General features: G+C 52.4%; 1 protein-coding gene across 2 annotated transcripts in view; it reads left to right on the top strand.

Moving 5' to 3' along the window:
- The window catches only part of RALGDS (ral guanine nucleotide dissociation stimulator), a 98,337-nt gene that overhangs the window by 22,130 nt on the left and 55,938 nt on the right, over window positions 1–20,269 (top strand). Inside the window, exon 1 of one of the 2 annotated variants that reach the window (XM_074973332.1) lies at window positions 4,859–5,374. The exons of the other annotated variant lie outside the window; for it this stretch is intronic. Within the exon in view, the coding sequence (XP_074829433.1) occupies window positions 5,279–5,374 (96 nt within the window). The 5' untranslated portion in view covers window positions 4,859–5,278. Of the gene's footprint in view, window positions 1–4,858; window positions 5,375–20,269 lie in introns of those variants that run through there. 2 annotated transcript variants of the gene reach the window in all.

The raw sequence follows: 20,269 nt of genomic DNA, 5'->3' as shown, positions 1-20,269 counted from the left end.
GCTGATGATGAGCAAACCTCACACAGCAGCCTTTTCCTTACACTCTGCAGGGATCTGCTGGGCAATCAGTCTCACAGCCAAAAACCTGGGAGCATTTTCATAAAGGACCTTGGGGGTTAAAAACCACCCTGTGTTGGGAGAGGTGCATGTCCCAGACAGGCAGTTGTCTGTCCATTAGGGCAGTGGTGGACCAGTCAGAGCCCGCGGGGACCTGCGTAGGAATCCCTGGTGAACTTCCCTGGAGTCATTCCTTTCCTGACGAGACCTTTACTGGAAAGCGGCGTTTTCCCAACAATGGTTGCCAGCTGCCTGGCTGGACCTGCAGGAAACAATCAACCCCAAGCTCCTGTGCAAAATTGACGAGGTGGAATTGTGGCCATATGCCCAAGTCCCTGGGGATCCTTGTGGAAAGTGGCTGGCTTGGCAACTGTCATGAGCAAGGGCAATCTCTGCATTCCACTCCTGTTGAAGATCCCTGATGAAGCCATTCTTCAAAGCTCCTGGGATAGGGTCACTAGTTTCCCCATCCTACCAGAGCTGTTGGGAGAACAGTGAAGGGGAATGAAACATCCTTCGTGGATGGAGAAGCTTGTGGTGTCCTGGCAACGACTTCAGATACCTGATGGAGACCAAGGAAGAGCCTGATTCCCCCAAAGAATCCACCCCAGGTTTTACCCTGAGCCCAGTGCATGTTGGGATCTCTGGAGATCATATAAAGCCGGTCACCACCCTGACCAGCAGTCTCAGGGCTCTAGTTTTAAGATGCTGTCAGCAACAGCAGGGTTGGCTTAAGTCTGGGAGTCCATCACGGGTAGGAACTGCTGCCTGTTGTCTAGGGACATGGAGCAGAATGTAGGATGGGGGGCTTTGAACGTTGTGAATGCAAAGGAGTAATAGCCTGGAGCCCCACTGCTGGGCCTCTGCTGGTGCCTCCCTGGCAGAGCAAACCCTTATCCTTCCCTTCAGCCACCTTTCCACCAGATCCAGCTGCTACTTGTTCCAGATGGGCCTGCCCTGTGTAGCCCCCCAGTCTCTTGCTGCCCATGCTCCTCTGTTGCAAGTGGCACCAGCCTTTCCCTTGGGCCAGTCCAGGGACTTAATATTTTGTTTTTCTTTCAAAGTCTTTTGCATGGTTTCTGACTCTCCCTGAGAAGTTATTTCCCCTCTTTGACAGCTTTATGGCTGCCCTACGCAGAGGTCACTGAGCTCTGGGGCTTCTGGAGCAGGCACTGGCCCCGTGCCAGCCATGTGCTGGCTTGGAGACAATTACCCCTGTCGCTTTTCTCTTTTTGCTGCCACCGGGGACGGGGACAGACACATCTACCAGGCGGACAATGGGCCTCGGTTTCCGTATCGCCACTTAATTAATTGCAGAGCCTTCCATGGGAAAGAGCCAGGGAACTGTACTCCTAGGGGACTTCAGGGCTTGAACCTGACCTCATTTTCCTTCTCCAGATGTCAATTCTGCCAGTGCCCACATACACTGGTTCATTGCGTGGTCTGATGGCGAGCCTAAGCTGTGCCCCCTGGCTTATTACTGTAGGGATGTGTCCCACTGTGGTTTGTGGTGTGAGCTGGGCTGTGTATACTGGAGCCAGGATTTGAACTTGGGTCTTCAGAGCGGGGTCTGAAACCATGATCCCCTGCACCTACCATCACTGGAAATGTAGTTGGGACTTGAGCTTGAACCCCAGGGGAAGGGAACTAAAGGTCCTTATAGACCATCCTACACAGAGGACTCCGTTCTCCTGCTTTAGAGCATGAGCTGATCAGCACAGGGGCAGGGAGGAATTGCTCACCCCACCCTCTTGTAGAGCCTTGCACAGCACTAATGGAGTGCATTAAGGGCCCCTTTCTTAGGGGTGCTAGCAGAAGGTATTGGTTCGCACTGGAGGCTTTAAGCGCCATCCAGCTGGTAAAGCCTATGAAAGAGCCCCTCCCCCGGCACTGCTGGGGGCAAATTCCCCTCTCATCGATGCCGGGGTCAGTCCTTTAGGACTGATTCCCCATTGCTTTAAGGGCTTCTCTAAGCATAAAGTGGCCTTTGGGTAGGAGCCATCCTGACTGGTGTAGGAAGAACATATGGGTTCTACACTGGTCCCCTCACAGTCCCCAGCATCGGGGCATAGTGGGGACGGTTAGAGAGAAGAAGAGGGTGTGGCTGGAACGCTCTGGCTATTCTCAGCTGCCCATGAGCCATATGGCAGCCTGAGCTCCCATTAGAGCAACCTCAAAGCTGCTCTAACTGTCCGAGAGCCAGGCAGGCCCCTGGACCGGCCCAAAACATGGGCGGCAGACATGCCAAACCCATGGGGAAAAAACACAGAAATTGGACTTGGTTTTGGCTTAATTGGCTTGTGAGTTGCTTGTTGGCTAGTTTTGGGCTTGTTGCTTGTTTGGCTTGTAGCTCGTTGCTTCTTTTTTTTTTGATCGGCTCCTGGCAAGCAGGGGCAAGGGGGGGCAAGGGGCAAGCAGGGACAATGCAGGGAGAGAGTCAGGGGTGCACAGCGGGCCCACCACAGTCCCAGACTGCACGCTGGGGGGCCTAGTCACTTAGAGTGTTGGGGTTCTTAGGGACTGGATTGTTTCGGCCTTGTTTTGTAATGGGATTAGCTTGATTTTTGGCTTATTGTGAAGGTTGGGGTGCTTGTTTACCACGTGAAAGTTGGCAACTGTGCAGTACAAAGGTGGTATTTAACCCCACCTTCTCGGTTGTCGCCCTGAGTGCAGGCCCTGGGTAGCAGACCCTGGGCCCACGGAGCTCAGCAGAGGCCCTGCGGATTTACCACAGCGTAATGGAGGGAACACTCTGGATCTCAGCTTCTCCCGGCTGTGTCCTGGTTTATGCTACTAGACAGGGATGTTGCTGGGCCTGAGGGAGTGTTGCCTCTAGTAGGCACAGCCCCCCGCCCCGGGTAGCTGGGCCTGGGGAACAGTTTCAGCAGGAGGCTGGCAAAGTCCCCTCCCACGTGCCCAGGGACAGGCTATCTCAGCAGGGCGGACAGAGCGTGCCAGGCCCCCTGCCCTGAGAGGCAGTGGCACAGAGGAGGCTGTAGCTTTTCCCCATGAGGCTGTGCATGTGTGAGGCCTGCCCGGGCCCAGTGGCTTGGACAGCTCTGGCTTGTGTGCGAGTGACGCGCCCACGTCGAAGGAGGGCAGGAAGAGAGCGGCAGCGGCTCCGAGGCTGAACGCTGAGCAGCCAGTTACCTAACGGCAGAGGAATGCAAACCTCAACAGGTCCCTGCCTGTGCTCCCCGGGAAATCCACGTGTGCTCCAGGCCAGGCCCTGTGGCCAAGGCCAGCCGGATGGAGGTGGAACAGCAGGGACAGTGGAGATTCAGGCCTCCTTGTGTGTGCCCAGAGCCGAGGGGTTCCCATTCACTGCACCCCATCATGCTGCGCCCCCACAACCGGCTGCCCAGGGGCTCTCTTAGCCCCTGGTGAATATACCCAGTGTGATTTTGAAAGGCCTCTCATGCTGCACAGCCAAGGCGAAATGTTCTATGTGCCCAAGTTGGCACTGCTGCCAGGTGCCGGGGTGAGGGTCCAGGAGGGTCAGTGCGGGCCGAGACAGGGCAGCTCTCTGCCACCAATGCGGCAGATGGGAGTTTACACTCCCTGTCCACTCCGCCCTTGGCCTGTCTGCAGAGACTACCTGGAAGGGGGCTGGTTGTGAGGGTCGCTCTCGTTAGTAGGGACCCGGCAGAGCCATTTGAAATCATACCTGCTGGAATCTAGAACTAGCCCTGCAGCGAGCACCCAGGGGATTCCAGCCACTTCCAGTCTGCTCACTGGGCCCAGTTACCTGAGCCCTCTGGCCTGCTCCTTTGTGACTGGCCATTTCCACCAGACGGGACAGGCCTGATTTCAGGCCCTGGTGGGGATAAGGGCAGTGGGCCGTGGCGCCGAGCGGCCTTGCCATCTGGCCGGAGCCGGTGCTCTGCTGCAGGGTGAGGTGCTGAGCCGCGCAGAGCTGAGCGAAGGGCGAAAGCAGCAGAGCCATGCTTCCTTGGGGAGCAGCCTCTCTCCAGCCAGTGCCCATCCCCCAGGAAAGGCCAGGAGGACACAAGTACTGGGTGGAGACACCCCAGGGGCCCTGTTCTGTGACGGATCCATATGGTGACCAGCAGCCTCGTTTCACTCGGTCCCCAGTCTCCAGATGTTGGAGACCAGTGCAGTTGCCTCAGCAGGTCTCTCATTTCTTCCTCTGCACCCAAGAGTTGTGCTCCTAATGCTGGTGAGCAGAAGGGTCCTAGGGATGGGGTTTGCTGGGGAGACTGATCCATGGAGGCAGGGACACTAAACTCCCAGTGAAGGGAGAGCTCCCCGCTGACACTGATCCAGTCACTGCTGATGGACATTATGGGGGGACATGCTCCACGCCCGGAACATGCCTCCAGCAAAGCCCCATGTCAAACTCAAGGCACAATGCAATGGACTCCGTGGCTGGCAAGGCTCCCTGATGGGTGGCATTGCCTGGCCCATGGGGCAAAGCTTTTCACGAGTGAAATGATTGAGAATCTCACCTGGTCCGTTTTAGCAATGCACTGCTCTTCCATAACAGGAACCCCCAGTGCTCTCTGGGTATGAATTATTTGAGCCTCCTGGTGCCCCTGTGAGCATAGGGAGGCATTTGTCTGAAATGGTACCTTACACTATACAAGAGAGGCATGGAAAAAGGAAAGAAAAGGGGGAGGATAAGGCTGAAGTTTGCCCTTCCCACACACCTATTCCTCCAACACAGCTTGCCTACCTGACACAACAATCACAGGGAAATGCTGTAGCTACAGCAGACACAGTTCGATCCTAATAGGAAATCAACAGCAGGCAGGACCTGTTGTGGCTTGGAGACAATGCACAGGGGTTTGCGAGTGCCATGCATGTAGATGAGGCTGGAAACCCTGCGCCAGTGCAAAGCGGCCGCAGGAGCTAGCAGCATAGATCACACCAAGTGAGAGGAAGGGAGGCTGGGGAAAGGAGCATGTTGTGGCCCGCTTGCAGAGAAGGGCTGTTTCTCAGATCTCGAGAACATCGCTGGCTGCACACGCACACGGAAAGCCTCTTGGTGTGGCTCCGCGGCTCTTTGATTTGCAAGGAAGGAAATAAGACCTCTTAGTGCAGCAGAAGCAGCAGCTGTTGGCAAGATGCACTGGCAAAGCTGATCAAAGGGAGAGCTTCAATCTACTTCATCTCCAGGGCTGGACTTACTCTTAGTCTAAGAATTGGAAGGAAAGAGAGAGAAAAAGAGGGAGAGAGAAATCTTTCCAGTGCTGCGAAGATGGAGGCAAAACCTTTGTTCAATGTGCAGAAGGCTCTGGTTCAGCCCATGCAGATGTGCATGCTGGATATTCCTCTGAGCGTCCAGGATGATGATGTGAGTACAGAGAAAGCAAGTAAAAGGGGTGTACTGCTCGAGGGGGTGGGGATGGGGCATAAGGAGCCGGGAGGGGTTTTTGATCCCCACCCTCCCATCCAACCAGCAGCGTTCCTGGGAACGGGGAAGTTCTGGTGAAGTTAGAGCTGCTGAGGGCTGGTGTGATCTCCATGAGCAACAGTTTGTCTCCTTTGCAGAGGCGTATTTTGTGGCAGACTGTCTCTTGATCTTCCAAAATCCAGGGGACCAAATGTGGGAGGAGAGGGTGGGGGAAACGTTTCTAGAAAGTTAAATGCATTTCACCAGTCAAAGCAAAAGAGGATGTTTGTCATGTGAGGTGGGACAACAAGTGAAACCCCATTTCTGTGTCACCCCAGGGCAGCCTGTTGGTGTGGGTTGCCTTGTGTCAATGCAGGACAGTGCTGATGTGGAATTTCAGAGGAACCATTCTGCTGCAAAGCTTAAATCTCCTTCTGCACAGGCTTTGTTTTACACCTTCAATCACTGACTCTCCAGCTGTTTAGTAGTTCACTCTGAGCTAGAGTCTGCTCTCTATTATTCTGGTGCAAACCCCACTGGAGCAACTCAGGGTGGAATTTGGCCCATTAAGTGCAAAAATCCTGTCTGGTGCATTTGGGAATCTCCTCCTCAATGCTGCATTCAATGCCAGGAAATTCAGAGGCAAGGTTCCTTCAGCAACCTTAACTCTGCCCAACGTGTGAATACATTACAGACCTGATTACACAGCGCTGGGCCATGTGACACGCTGTACTGCTCAACGACCCAATATCACTGCCCCTCTTTCCGTAGGCTTAGACGCACGCAGGTGGCATCTGGTCTCCCTGTTCATACTGCATGTTGGGTGTTCATATGGTACCCAGTCCTGGTCCTGTTGGTGTCTGGGGTAAAACTTCTTCTGGCTTCACTGGGGGCAGAATTGCGCCCATCATGGGTATCTCCAAGAGGGGCAGGCGGAGTTTGGTTGTTGCAGGGACATTACATCTGAATTTCTTGACAGTTGTGCAATTAACGTATTGATGTTGACGTCACACTTATTGATTGAGTGATTATATTTATTGATGTGATTCCCATGTGGTGGCAGTGGTTGTAAAGAGACCCAAAAAAGACAAAGAAGGAGAAGGACCTTGTGCCTCCCCTCCCCCACACGCCCATGAGGCGGGTTCTGGTCCCAGCAGGGAGGGAAACCCCCAACAGGCCGTGCTCAGCAGCCTGGGAAAGTGTCTCCATAAATAAAAAGTGACTTGCACAGCATCTGCAATTAGATACACCCCAGGGCTTTGGCCGGGAGATGCTGGCTGGCTGCTGTGGCTGTGGTAATGAGGATACCTGCGTGGCTGCCACACAGCTGGCTGGAGCTAGGTAACCAAGCTGTGTATGGGGAGGTGCAGCAGGTGGGAGGGCCAGCTGCTGACAGGGCTCAGCACCTTGCAACTCCCACTGCAATGACTGGGGCTTGGGGGCAGCCCAAGCTTCTCAGGATCGGCTCTGAGGGGCGTGGAGGAAGACAGGAAGACTCGTATTTCAAGGGAGTGAGGAGAGGTGTGCAGCCAACCCACACCCTCCTCCAGCGCTGCAAAGGGCTGGGGCGAAGACGGCTGGATCCTGCAAGTGGTCCCGTTGTCCTGACAGTTCCGTCGTCTCATTCTCCCTCCCATGTCTGTTGTGCTCACCGCTGCGGTATCTGAGCACCTGATTTGCCTGTATCTCTTAGGGCAGTGCCTCCTGGCATCTTGTTCATCGTTCGATTTGTCTGCAGTGTGTTGGCAGGTTCCTTAAGGCTAGGGTGACCAGATAGCTAGTATGAAAAATCGGGATGGCCCTGGGGGTATTAGGGTCTTGTGAGGGATAAGAGGCACCTATATAAGACAAAGCCCCAGTAGTGGGATGGTCCAGATAATATCAGGACATCTGGTCACCCTATTTAGGACCAAGGGGCTTGTACAGCCCTAACCAGGCTGAGTGTTTCACTGTCATGTAACTGGATTCAGAAGTGTAGTCAGTCCAGAATCCATTCCTGCTGGGCAGGGAAAGCCAGTGCTGGATTTACCTGTGACTGTTGGAGCATTACCTAGGGAACTCGCTGGGCTGCCCCAAGACAGGTAGAGGATTCCCTGGGAGATTAATGTAAACTAAGGAAGAGGAAATTATGAACTGGATCTTTATGCTCACCTGAGCTGGTCTCTCAGGACTGAATTTAGGAGGAGAAAACCCTGGCCTGGATTGATCTGGAACGGCCTCTCCTTGTTAATGTCACTCCTGGTTTTACTGCACAAAGTCAAATTTGCTTTTATTTCAGACCATAAACACTGTATTTTAGGAGTTATTTCCATTAACCCCTTTGCAGCTGCTGGAACATGCACAGGTCTCGGCAGCCGAGTCACTGTGAGAGGCCCAGATAGGTGGCTGGAATGTCAGGGTGTGTCCTGGTCCTGGGGGAGCTTGTTTTTGTGGTGCCCCTGGCTCCACCAGAGAGCTGTTTGTCCTGGAACATACCAGGTCTGCTGTTCAGGATGGAAGGGTTAATGGGCATTTTCCTATGGCCTCAGGTCTGGTGTAGATTCTGAATTCTACTCTTAATTACATTGGAGTGAGTCCAAGGTAAGAGGAGTTGCTCTGGATTTACACCATCATAGGTGAGCACGGAATCTGTCCCAGCTTTCCCATTGCAAGTACAACTTGGGTGCCTCAGTGTATGGCTTGTGCTTTGTCCTGAAACTCTCCTAATTTAGGAGAGTTACAGGGTAATTCAGGACAAAGTGCAAGCTACACACAGAGGGTGTCAAGCTAACTTGAAGGAAGTTATTCTTGTCCATCATGCGCAAAGCAATGCTGGCATTTTCCAACTTCTTGGCCTTCCTGCTTCTAGCAGAGAGCATTTGGATTCCAGCTGGGCGAGTGTCAGCAGGCAATGCTTGGGAGCAGACTGTGGCTTTTGAGTAGAAGGATTAGCATCTGCAGGTTGGAGATGGGCTCCTTCTTGCTGTGTATAAACTTGCCTTGAGTCCCTGCAGTCCCTCTGCAAGCCTGGGAAGAATTAACCCTGTCCATCAGCCCTGGGAAGTGGGGGAGCAATTGCATACAAATATGCTGGCAGAGCTGGCATCCTTTCATACTCCTCCTCTGCTGGCTGGCACAGCTCACGCCATAGTGGAAACTTCTGTGGGGAAATCCAGAGCCGTATCTCTCATGTGCCAATATGGAAACTCCACTTGCACAATCTCAAGTGCTTACTCGCGCTCTCTGCCCGGGGGAGGCCAAATTGAGCATATTATTCCTGGCATGCCCATGCTCATATCTTCTGTTGCTGTGCTGGCAGCATCACCCGCCCGCCTGTTCCAGGACGGGGAGACCCACCTCAGTGAGAGCCAGTCGGGGGTGCCTGCCCTGGCATTTCCCCTGAAGGAGGAATCTCAGCTTCCCAGGCCGCCTCTCTCAGTGGAGTCAAGTTTGGAAATCTTTGGTGACCCTGGACCGTTGGGTATTTGGAGAGGGGGATCTCTGCACCCTCTGACCTCCGTTCTCCGGCCCCCAAGGAGATCCCCAAAGAGACTCTTTTGGAGACGTATTTCCCAAGACCTTTCACGGTCTCTCATTCCCAGCCCGAAATTACAGGCAGTGGTTGGTTCACCCCAACCCCTGGCTCAGCAAACCAACTCCACACCGCTCCCAGCCCAGGGAGTGGAAGCCTGCCCGACTTGGAGTGCAGTCTCCAGGGACCTGTGTTCAAATCCTGCTGCAGGTTACAAGCATGAGAGGAAGTTGGTCTCCTCATCCCCAGTGGATCTTTGTCCGCTTAGTCAAACTTCACAGTTCATGAGGGGGGCTGGCAAAGCTGCGTGGGGGCTGGAGTGTGGGACAGTAGGGGATGTTGTGGGTCAGGACAGTAGCACATTGGCAGAGCTGAGTGGGGGGGCACGGGCAGGGGATGCTGTGGGTCAGGATGGTGGTGCATTGGCAAAGTTATGTAGAGGAAAACTTGTCCTGTGTCTGCCCTTCACTGGATGTGCCTCCAGTCAGTCAGATCAGATTCTCAACTTCCCAAGCAGTGAAATTCATCCAGATGCAGAATGAGCAAATGATTGAATACATGGGCCCCGCCGCAGTGAGCAGGCCCCAGCCCTGATCTGATCTGCTAGCAAGAGAGAATTTGGGGGGGCCAGGCGGGGGAGATAAAAAATGAACTTCACGCAAAGGGAGGCAGCAGCTTCCCCAGCACTGTGCTGCCTCAGTAGAGTGTGAGTGCCAGGGGCTGAGTCACTGACCCACTCACGCTGCCTGATGCTCTTTCCCAGAAGCTCCCAGGCATGTCAGCGAGTCGTTTTCCCTTGCACTTGATGATGATCATCCCCCACTCCCCCCCACAGCGGTTGCTGTAGGCCCTGCTATCTTGCCGTGGAGACACATACCCCGGTCCACTCTTTGCCAACAGTTTAGCACTGCCAACAGACCCCTGCGGCGCCTCTTCCCAGCTCCACCTCTCTGCTCCCTCCCTGATCAGGCACCAGTACCGCCAGGTTAGCAACATGGCACCTTTGCTGGCTGCCATGTTCCACCCCAGAATTGGCTGCATTTCCACAGTGGGTGGAGAGATACCTGTAAACGTATGGTGGAGCCAGTTTGTCTTAGTGTGAAAGATGCTTTCCACGTAGTTTCAGGCTCCCTGCTGGGTGCGGTGCAAGCTTCTCCACACACAGCCTGACCCCAGCATTCTCGGGTACCCCAGAGCTTCAACATGTACAGCACTCCTAGTTCACTAGAAATAATCACTGCCAATTAACTTTACTGATTTTGGAGTGCCTGTGGATAGAGCAGAGATGAATGAACGTAGACAGCTAATAGAAATTTGACTGTGTGGATGGTTAGACATACCACTTGTAGTAAGAGGCGGTGTTAGCTGGTAAGTAGAGCATTGGACTGGGATTCAGGAAACCTGGGTTCTTTTCCAGTTTTTACTGTTGTGACTGTGGGCAAGTCACTTTGTGTCTCCGTGCCCCACCTGTAAAATGGGGAAGAGGATGCTGACCTTCCTTTGTAAAGTGTTTTGAGAGCTATTGATAACATGGGATGGATTAAAACTATCATTGCTGGGCCTGATTTTCAAAATCTGGGCAGCCCAGGGCTGTAGTGGGGAGGGGGGGAGAGAAGTCTGTGCAATTGCACAAGTAATTGGTGAGTACCGTTGTCATGATTGTGCCTGCAAAATCAGGTCTTTGGACTGAATGGCTAGTGAAGTATTTTTGCACCCAGTGTGGTGGCTCTTGGTTTTTGAAAAGGAGGTCTAAAGTGTGTGTTAACCGTGCCAAGCTGACATGTTTTTAAACATGACTTGTCCTTTGTCTGCACCACTGTGTTTAACCTCCTTTTGGGTAACATGCTCTCTAGCATGCTGCATTTTCCCAGTGCGTCTGTACCCGATTGTGGAGCTTATTGCAGTTCCACTTGCAGCACGATGAGAACTTTGCTGCTCAATGGGAAGCAGTGACCTCGCTATAGGAGGGCTCCAGTGGCTGTATAAGCCTGTCCAAGCATCCCTTGGGAGGAGAGAAGGATTCAGACCGTCGATCGAGGGGGAAGGACAGGCGTGCAGGAGTACAGCAGGGTCTGGACAGGAGCTCTTGAGGACAAACGGATACAGGGTATCAAGAGGACAGACGGACAGGGAGAGGACTATTGAGAGGCACTAGGGGGAGACAGAGACGGGCTCGGATTAGCTAGGTATTGGAAGGATAGCTGGCCAGGATGTCTGGAGGACGGAAGGATTTGGGTGGGAGCTCGGGAGAACAGATGGAGAGGGCACCCGAAGGAGAGATGGACGGCAGATTCAGGTGGAAGCATAGAAGGGCTGCCTGCAGCTGGGGAAGTGGAGCCCCTCGCTGTGGCCTGCGCCTCTGGCTCTGATTAGGAGCTTGTCTGGTGTGATTTGGGGCCAGGAGAAGACATCATTCTCCAGGTATGCAGCTGCTGTTGGCCCATCTGGCGATAACGTCAGGCGGCCCTTTCCCATCCGTGATGGGAACTCCTGGCCTGGCTCCAGGCTCAGTGTCCCGGACGCGCCCCTCCCGCAGGCAAGGGGGAAATGGACAATTGGCTTTGTGTGTTTTTAAAACAGACGTAATTGCACTGGGAGCCATTTGCTGAGTGATAACAAGGCTCCTGTCCAGCAGCTTCACGCCGAGTCTCTGTGCAATATCCTTGTACAGGCTGGGGTGCAGCACACCCTCAAAAACGCCGCTCCCTGAGAATGGGGCCCTTCCCCATTGCCCTGAAACCCGCCAGTGGGCAGCAGAAATTGGAGAGCTCCCCTCACCTGCCTGGAGCGTCCAGGTGCACAGGAAGAGCTGTCTATTAAATGGAGCACAGACCTGGGGGGAGGAGTTCTGGGTTCTAGTCCAAGTTCTGCCACTGACTTTCTATGTGACCGTGGGCAGATCACTTTACCTCTCAGGTTCCCTGTCTGTAAGATGGGGCTTGGTAACCCCGTCCTCCGTCACGGGGTTGTGAGGGTTAGCACATTAAGGGCTGTGAAGTGCTTTGAAGTCCTGGATTGCAAGGTATTAGTTTGGTGCCAAGGGTCTAGTCTAGACTAGAGCCCATTGAACGTGGTGTTAAGTGACTCTCAGTAACTCCTGTGGGTTTTGGATCAGGCTGCTGATGTCTGAGCTTGGCAGGTTCTTGAACCTGTGCCCTGCACCTTGTGACCCAAACCCTTGGGCTGACATACCACAGTGCTGTAGGTCCGGTCGAGGGGCAATGGCAGAGCTGTGCAGGAAGCTTGACTGTGGCCCACCCGTTCTTGGCCTCTCGCTTCTACGACTCAGCAGAAACAATTGCAAAATCCACCCCAAAACAGCAAGAAAGGCAAAATGGGAAGGATTGCTAAAGAACCTGGAGTGCTTTGCCAGCAAAAGAGCAGCTGCTTCTATGGCTGTGCGAGCTGATCCGAGAAGGGGAAATCCATGCACTGGCTGCTGCAAGCAACGCACACTGGCTTTTGGGGGCATCTCTGGCATATTTGTAAATGCTTCATCAAATGGCACTTTACAGTACACTGCTTTGCCAGCTGAACCAGCAACCTCCGCACTCTGAGAGACAGTTGGAAGCTGCAGGATCAGGAGGGACCAGTGCGATATGTCCCATTATGATGTTACACTCTATTACAGGGAGCAACGCACAGTACAGTGTGTCAGCCTAATGGTTTGGCTCACTTGGTGCAGGAGATCATAGGTTCAAGTCCCCATTATTCTGTGAAGCAATGCAATCAATCCGCTCCTATACGGCAATGCATTATAATGCAATACAGTCAGTCCAGTGCTGTATTACAATGCACTGCATGTTAAAATGCAATGTATATGGTCCATTCCTGGCTATAGTATGCTGCAAAGTAATGCAGTGTAACACAACCATTTATATAACCCATATGACTGTAGTACCTAAGCGCTACATAAGCTGTACAGAGAAAAACAACTGTGGACACTCTTATTCCAATATGAGAGGGCCTTTTTCCCTATTTAACTTACGTTGCTTTGGAAGGGTTTTAATGCAAAGCAGATCAACCACTCTAATACCAGAATAGCAGTAACCACAAGGGGTTATAGTGGTGTAACTATAGCAGGGTAACTATACCAGTATCACTGGTCAAACTTTCCCGTGCAGACAAGCCTTAAGTGACACAGGAGCACAAGTCCTTGCGCTCCTCTGTCACTTGGATGCTTTTCCAAATTCCACCCCTTAGTCAGAGATGTTTTCGAGGGTCCGTTCCCCTCCCTCTACCTGCACAGCAGGTTTGACTTCAAAGATCTTAGAAAATATTTTCCACTCAATGGGCTAATTGGTTAAATTGTATTTCACATGCTGATTTATTCCTTTAGTATATTTTTCCCCAGCACTCTGGAAGCTGGAAGATAAACGCTTAGTTTTGACCTTAGATCCAGGCTCGGGAGCCGAGAGGCAGGAGATGGGAAAGACATTTTAGGGCCCATTTTACCCCAGTGCTGGATTGTTCCCTGCCACATTCAGTGCTTGGTGCAGTTGAGCTTTAGGAGTAAAAGCAGGCTGCAAGCCCTGGGTATCTTAGGTTTAGCACTGGCCTATGGCACATACAAAAAGAACTTTCAGATCAGCTGTAATGAGCTAGTAATTTACTGGTTTCAGAGTAACAGCCGTGTTAGTCTGTATTTGCAAAAAGAAAAGGAGTACTTGTGGCACCTTAGCGACTAAATAAATTGGTTAGTCTCTAAGGTGCCACAAGTACTCCTTTTCTTTTAGTAAATTTACTGTCTACAGCACTTTACAGCTTCAAAGCACTGTGCAAACATCAACTAATCAGTCCCTGCAAGGCTCCTAGATGGGAATACATGTTGTGCCCTTGCTCACAGAGGATGTGCTCAGGGTCCTACAGTGAGTCAGTGGCAGAGCAAGGGTTAGAACTCAGAAGGGCTGAACTCCCAGGTCCATGTGCAATCCACTTGAGCAGACTGCCAATCTCATACCCTTTTACTGGGGTTTAATCCTCTTCCTTAAGTAAAACCCATCACAGAAGGGAGGACTGGTGCACAGGGGAGTCAGTGTGGCCTAGAGGATGGAGCATTGGATTGAGACTCAGCAGAAGGGTCTAGTCTCTTTTTTGCCGCTGGCCTGCTGGGCAACCCTGGGGAACTCTCTTCCCTGCTCTGTGCCTCAGTTTCCCCATCTATAAAATCTGATAGATTTTCATGGAAGAGTGAAATGTAGAAGGTTTCTCTTTTAGGGAATGAGCATAGAGACTGCACTGCTGTATCCTCTCACCCATCCACATGGTCCTTTTGTGTCAGAAACTTCATTCTCCAGGGCTCCCAACCCAGCTCCTTTCCCCCAAACTCACTGCTAACAGCTTTCCAAAGGGAGTAGCCCTGCGATGCTAAGAGCCTTAGGGAGTAGTCTGCTGCCTTGCATCAGCACATCCCAGGCTGGCACACAGCCCATGTGCCTCTCGTGGCCTCCTCATCAGCATTAAGTGCCTCTCTGTCTGTGGCTGTGCAAGCCCGGTTTTGTTCTGCATGCGTGAACGGAGCAGACACGTTTTGCTGGTGTGTCTGGCTGTTGCTGTTGCTCAGCCTGTGTTTGGATTAATCCGTAGGCTTCACTGGCGCATGGGCTGTTTGGATGGACTGACAGTCACTAGCAGCCCCGGTAATGAATCAGAGACATTGTCATGTTGATCTCATACACTGTGTCTTTTCCACTGCCCCTGCACCGTAGATGTTATCGGGAGGGTGGAGCTGCAAGCTAAAAGTTGGACTGTTTCCTGGTGAAGGCTGTCGTTCAAAACAGCACACCCTGTCCCCTCGCTCTCAGCACAGAGCACCAAGCCCTTCTGTGGTGCGGCGCGAAGGGTGGGCTGGTTTCTTTGGAGAAAACTAGAAAGCACAGAAGAAGTGATCCGGACCAAATCTGCCCCTCACATCCAGAGGTGTAAATCCAGAGGGTGTTCTGTCAAGCCAGTGAGGTTACTCTGGGTTTACACCAGCCAGGCTGAGAGCTGAGTTGGGCACCACGAGCCATGAGGACTGTGTCTGCGCTGACAATTTTAGACACCCCTCCCCCGCACACACACCCCCCCGGGTTCTATTGCTCTAGCCTTGCACTGCCCCTGCAGTATGAGTGCTGGTGTAGACTGATTTCCAGTGGTGTCTCACCCTGTTCTGAGGAGGACTGGATGGCAGCGTGGCTGGCTACACGAGGGTTCCCATGGTTGCTAGTCCTAGTGGGGCTGCGCTGGTGCCAGAGGAACAGTGGGGGACTGCCCCAAAATTGTCATTGTCGACCAGGCCTATTGCAGGTTCTCCTGCCTGTCTGTGCTTTATTCCCTGAGCATAACCCAGCTGGTGACGTGTGTTTCATTTAACAGGCCTCACGTTTATCCTTAGTGATGGTTTCAAGACTCAGCAAAAAACGACTCAGCAGCAAATGCCAAGAATAACCCCATGCGGCTCTCAGTGCTTTTCATCTTCAAAGCCCTCTGCAAACGTTGGCCGGTCGCATAAAATGGGAATGTAATTAATAATCCCAGCCAAACCCTTTGTTTGCCCAGAGTGCAGGCAGAGAGTTCTCTGCGAGGGGCCCTCTGCTTTGGAGTCTTGGGGACTGAAATAGCTCAGGTTTGTTGGCCACCCGGAAGAATCGTTTTGCTCAGGCTCCGGAGGAGGGAGGCGCCTGGTTTGGGGGTGTTCTCATGGCGTGTGTGGTGAGTGGGAGTTGGGTGCCGTTTAGCTGAGGAAGCGAGGGGGCTGCGTGGGAGTAGGTGCCGGGTTTGGTTATATGTCCCTGTTCACGGGTGTCGGAGGCAATGAGAGGTTTCAGAAGGGCGCCTCTTTGTGTACATTTATCACTGGAAATAAATAAGTAACACAAGGTCGCTGCGGTGCCGGTCCCAGCAACACGCACTGAAGGCGGCATGAGCATCAGTCAATTTGACGAGACTATATTGGCATGACAAGCTGGCCGAGGGTTGCCCTTCTCTTGTCTGTCAGTCAGGTAGGAACCACGCAGGCTAGGGTTACACCTGGGGCCTGATCTCCTGTGCCCATTTGGCTGTTGCTGCTTGACTGTGGAAACCTCACTCACACACCCAGTCATCCCGCTATCCAGTGCACTCCCAGGCTCCTCCTCTCCACAGCAGTTCCCTCACACTGGTTTCTTCTACATCACATGCACACGCTAGGGTAACATCTGATCTCTGGTGAAGTTTAGAATGTGCTGTTATAGGCAGGTCTTTGTCCTCTCCACCTGTAGGCCCAGTCGGTTTATTCAGAGCAGGCCTTCCCTTCAGAGACCCTGGGGAGGTTTGTCTAAGGCAGAGCTTGCCTCAGGTGGTCAGACGGATCCTCTACAAGTAAGCCACCTCTCTCCGCCCCTGGCCCCAGTGGGATGTGATCAGGGTGGGACAGCATGTGGTGAAACTGCCCAGGTGATATCTGTTGTATGGTAACAGGACATCAGACACCGGGGCTGGCACTAAAATGACAATCCACTAACGGACCCAATGGCAGGTTTGTGTGGGATGGGGCGAGATGCTGCAGACCCTCCCAGTGAGGGGCATTGGAGGGCCAGGCTACACAGGGGCTTGGGGTGCTGCCGGACCTTCTGGCTTGAAGTGGTTTTCATCATATTCAGTTTGGTTCAGTGGTTCTCAGCACCCCCACTATACAAATTGTTCCAGCCCCCTGATAGGCTGCCCATTAGGGTGCTTTGCCCTGAATTCCTTTTCTTTCCTCCAGGCTGTGTCTACCGCTTTCCCGGCTTCATCTGGCATGTGGGTCACAGGCCAACACCACTAGAGCATGTGCTTTCCATGATCCATCAGTCCAGACTCCATCGCTCAGACCATATCTTCCAGCTGCGGCTGGGAGGCTCCAGGGAAATTGGGAGAGATGGCGTTGGGTGCTCCCACTGGGCTCCAGCAGAGGGACATCCATACACCACTGCACACCTAGAAATAGCTTCCCCTTGTAGGAGGGGTAATGTAGCAATATTTCATTTGAATGAACAGCGCTGGCTGGGTGCCATTGCACAAGCTGTGGGATTGGTGCAGTTAAAGCAACTTTAATGGTTACTGTGCTGCAAACTGGGAAAGACTTGCCACTTCCTGCAATTGTTCGACCAACCTACTTTCAGTGTACAAGAATAAATGACTGTATTTTATCCACTTCTGGTGGTAACTGTTGCAGTGCAAAAATTAGAATGAAACGTGTGTAAAATACCATGTGCCAGATCCTCAGCTGGTGTAGAGCGGGGTAATTCCAGTGGAACTATCCCAGTTTACACTAGCTGAGGACATGGTTTGATGTAAATGGTTTCACCCTAAAGCTTGTCTCTTGTCACTCCATTTCCCTCCTCGTTCATTCTTTTCACCTAGTACCCAACATCCCTCTATCCCATTACTGCTGGTGCGAGAGCCTTCTCCTCTGCAGCTCCTGGAGTCTGGGATAGCTTTTCTCTATGGCTCTGCCTCCTCCGCATTCCACCTGAGATGGTGTCTCATCTTCCTTGCTTCTGCCCCTTCATTTCTCTCCCCTTCCGCTCTCATTTTTCATCCCGACGTTGTCAGTAGGTCATCTCACTCTGTAAAGCGTCTGGCGTTGCAGCTTGTGCAATGATCCATAATCAAGCCCTGTTGGGGCGCATGGTCGCTGATTGTAATTCGTTACCTTTTCTGAGCGCTGCAGCTGGACAGAATAATTTAGCAAATTGTCTGTGGGCAGTGCTTAATTTGTAATGAAAGAGATGCCGGGGTTCAAGCAATTTTTTTACATTTGTAACTGATGCAGCAAGCCCTGAGGTGCTGGGGCCTGGCTTTGGGACTGATGGAACCCGATTGGCTGCTGCTGAACAGTTGCATTCAATAAGGGTCTGTCAATACAAATTGCTGTCAGCTGTCAGTTTGCATCATGGCGGATGGGTTTAGGACAGTGCCATTAGAAAACTGGCTGCCGCAGGGAGCGCTAGGAAGGCTGTGTGTACATGTGACTAGGAAGATGGGTGGGTGTCTTTAAAAAAAAAAAAGTCAAGTCAATGTATTGATTGATGTGGTTTGTTGTAGCAATTCAAACACAAGTGCTGTAATTTAAATCAGTCATGTGGGGCTAGGTTGCCCCTGGACTGAGCTGCCACACAAGGGCATAAGGGCCTCCGAACACTGCTGCATGCCCTTCCCAGGTCTTGGATCGAGGGCCCGTGCACTTTCTCCTTTCTCCCCACCATCTCCCATGTGGGCGGGGGAGTGGCCAAGGCTGAGCTCTCCCTCCCCCAATGCACCAGCCATGGCAGGGAGCTGGCAAAGGGAGAGACAGTAATGTGATATGGGAGGGGCCAGCAGCAAATTACTACCCTGCTAGAGTAAGGGGAATGCAGGGAAGGACTGGTGCTGCCCTGGCGTCTGATGCCTTCCCTCTGCTACTCCATGCAGCTCAGCTTCGAGTTCTGAACTGTGGCTCATCCGCACTCAGATGGCCTCCGTGGGGGAACGGGGTTTTCTGGGCGATGAGTTAAGCCCAATCATTACACCCTCCAAAAACACTGCCGTTCACTCCTCTGGGAGGTCAGACCCGGGGGCTCCCTTCTCCCTGTTGCGACAATAAAAAGCACAGGCCACAGCCATGCTCCCCTGGGGAGAGAGGAGTGGCAGAGATGGGGTGATCATGCTGAAGTTTGGGTAAACTGGGCTTGCATCTAAGGGTCTTTGTTGGGGTGAAACAGAAGCTGCTGGCCTCACAAAGAGACTTGTGTTGTGCTTGCAGCTCATCTTGATGTCTCAAGCTCTGCCCTTGTGGTTTATGTGTCGACACAACCTGTTAATGGAAATATAGCCTCGAGTTACATGTATCTTATCTCTCGTAATGCATAGGGCATCTGGACTATCAGTCAAGACACCTGTGCTCTGTTCTAAGCTCTGCTACTGATTCACCATATAGCCTTGGCCAAGGTACCAAACCTTTCCGTGCCTCAGTTTCCCCACCTATAAAACAGATACACCTCCTTTCTAATGGGCTCTGAGATCCAGAGGGTGCTATATAAGTGCTGCACATCACGGCCATGACTCAGGACAACATATAACCATGTGTTTAGCTTTTATCGCATTCTTAAGTGCTGTCCGGAAGAGGAATGCTTTCCTGAACTGGGGCCTCCGGGTCTACTGCTGCCAGCCTTACTCACATCCAGCAGTACCTCATGACTCAGCTAGCCTCTTAATTTCAGCGTGACTGCTTGCATAGTAAAATGCTACTCCCTGTGTGTCAAGGATGGCATGATTCAAAAATGATCAAGAGCTGAATAGTATAACCTGTTGGGTTTTACTCTCATGCATTTTCAGTATTGATGCCTCTGCTGGAAACCTTGGTCACACCCCACCCTTACGAAATGCAACTCTCCCCAGGCCAAGCCGCCTTTGCAGTTTGCAGGAAGGGGCCTTTGATTTGGAGATGTATAGAAGCTGTTTGAAAGATGCCTGGAACTGAACAGTGTGACAATCTCAGCAGCATCGAGCTGTGATCCTAGCAACAGGCAAACAGATGCGCACCAACTTCCTCTTTATAACTGTGGACTGAGTGGAGGGGGTTTGTGCAGCCAGCCTGTCAGGCTCTAGGATTTGAGTTCAAGATAACTTAAAATAACCTCTCTCTGTTCATCCTTCCTTCCCCCCACCTCTCAGTTTTTATCTGCACAGCTCTGGGTTTCTTTTTCTCTTTTCATCTTAGATCTGCTGTATGAAATGCTTAACTTCCAGAACCAAAAGAGAAGTTAGAGGCTGCCAATACATGAATAAAGAAGTGTGAGTCTCAGTGTTATTTATGGCTGGTTGAACAGAGCAGCCATGAGCAGCTGCAATACACACTTGAGAACACTAGTAGGAGCTGAGGGGGCTGAAAGCAAGAGGAAAAGGAGATGGCAACTGCTGTTGTATTGTTGTGAGCTCGCTGAGCCACTCCTCAGCCGCTGGGGCAAAACCATCCATAGACCCTGCACTCCTCCTCTGTGGAGTCGTTTGGCTATGGCTCCACTGGCCATTCCCCTGCCATGCCCCTTGTGACTCCAGCCCCTGTAGTCACCCAGGTCCATGTGGGGGCTAGGAACTGAAGAACAGTCTCTGTTGCACCCTGCATGGGGACACAAAGAGCCAGATCAGAGCAGCTGAAAATCCAGGGGTTCTCTTTCCCCTTGGTACATGGATGGCTTAAACAGTGGCTCCGGTGAGTCTCAGCTGAGAGAGGGTAAGGGATGGCTGGGCCATGGGCCCAAACTCCGCTCTCCCCCGTGCTCCACAGTGGTGGTTCCACCAAGGCAGGGGAGGCCTTTTCTGCAGGGATAAGACTCCAGTGGCTGGATTTACTAGTCCAGCCT

This window comes from Natator depressus, chromosome 16 (genome assembly GCF_965152275.1).
Source record: "Natator depressus isolate rNatDep1 chromosome 16, rNatDep2.hap1, whole genome shotgun sequence".
In the NCBI taxonomy this organism is placed as follows: domain Eukaryota; kingdom Metazoa; phylum Chordata; order Testudines; family Cheloniidae; genus Natator; species Natator depressus.
The sequence above is the reverse complement of the archived record's forward strand: the minus strand, read 5'-3'. Positions and strand labels throughout refer to the sequence as shown.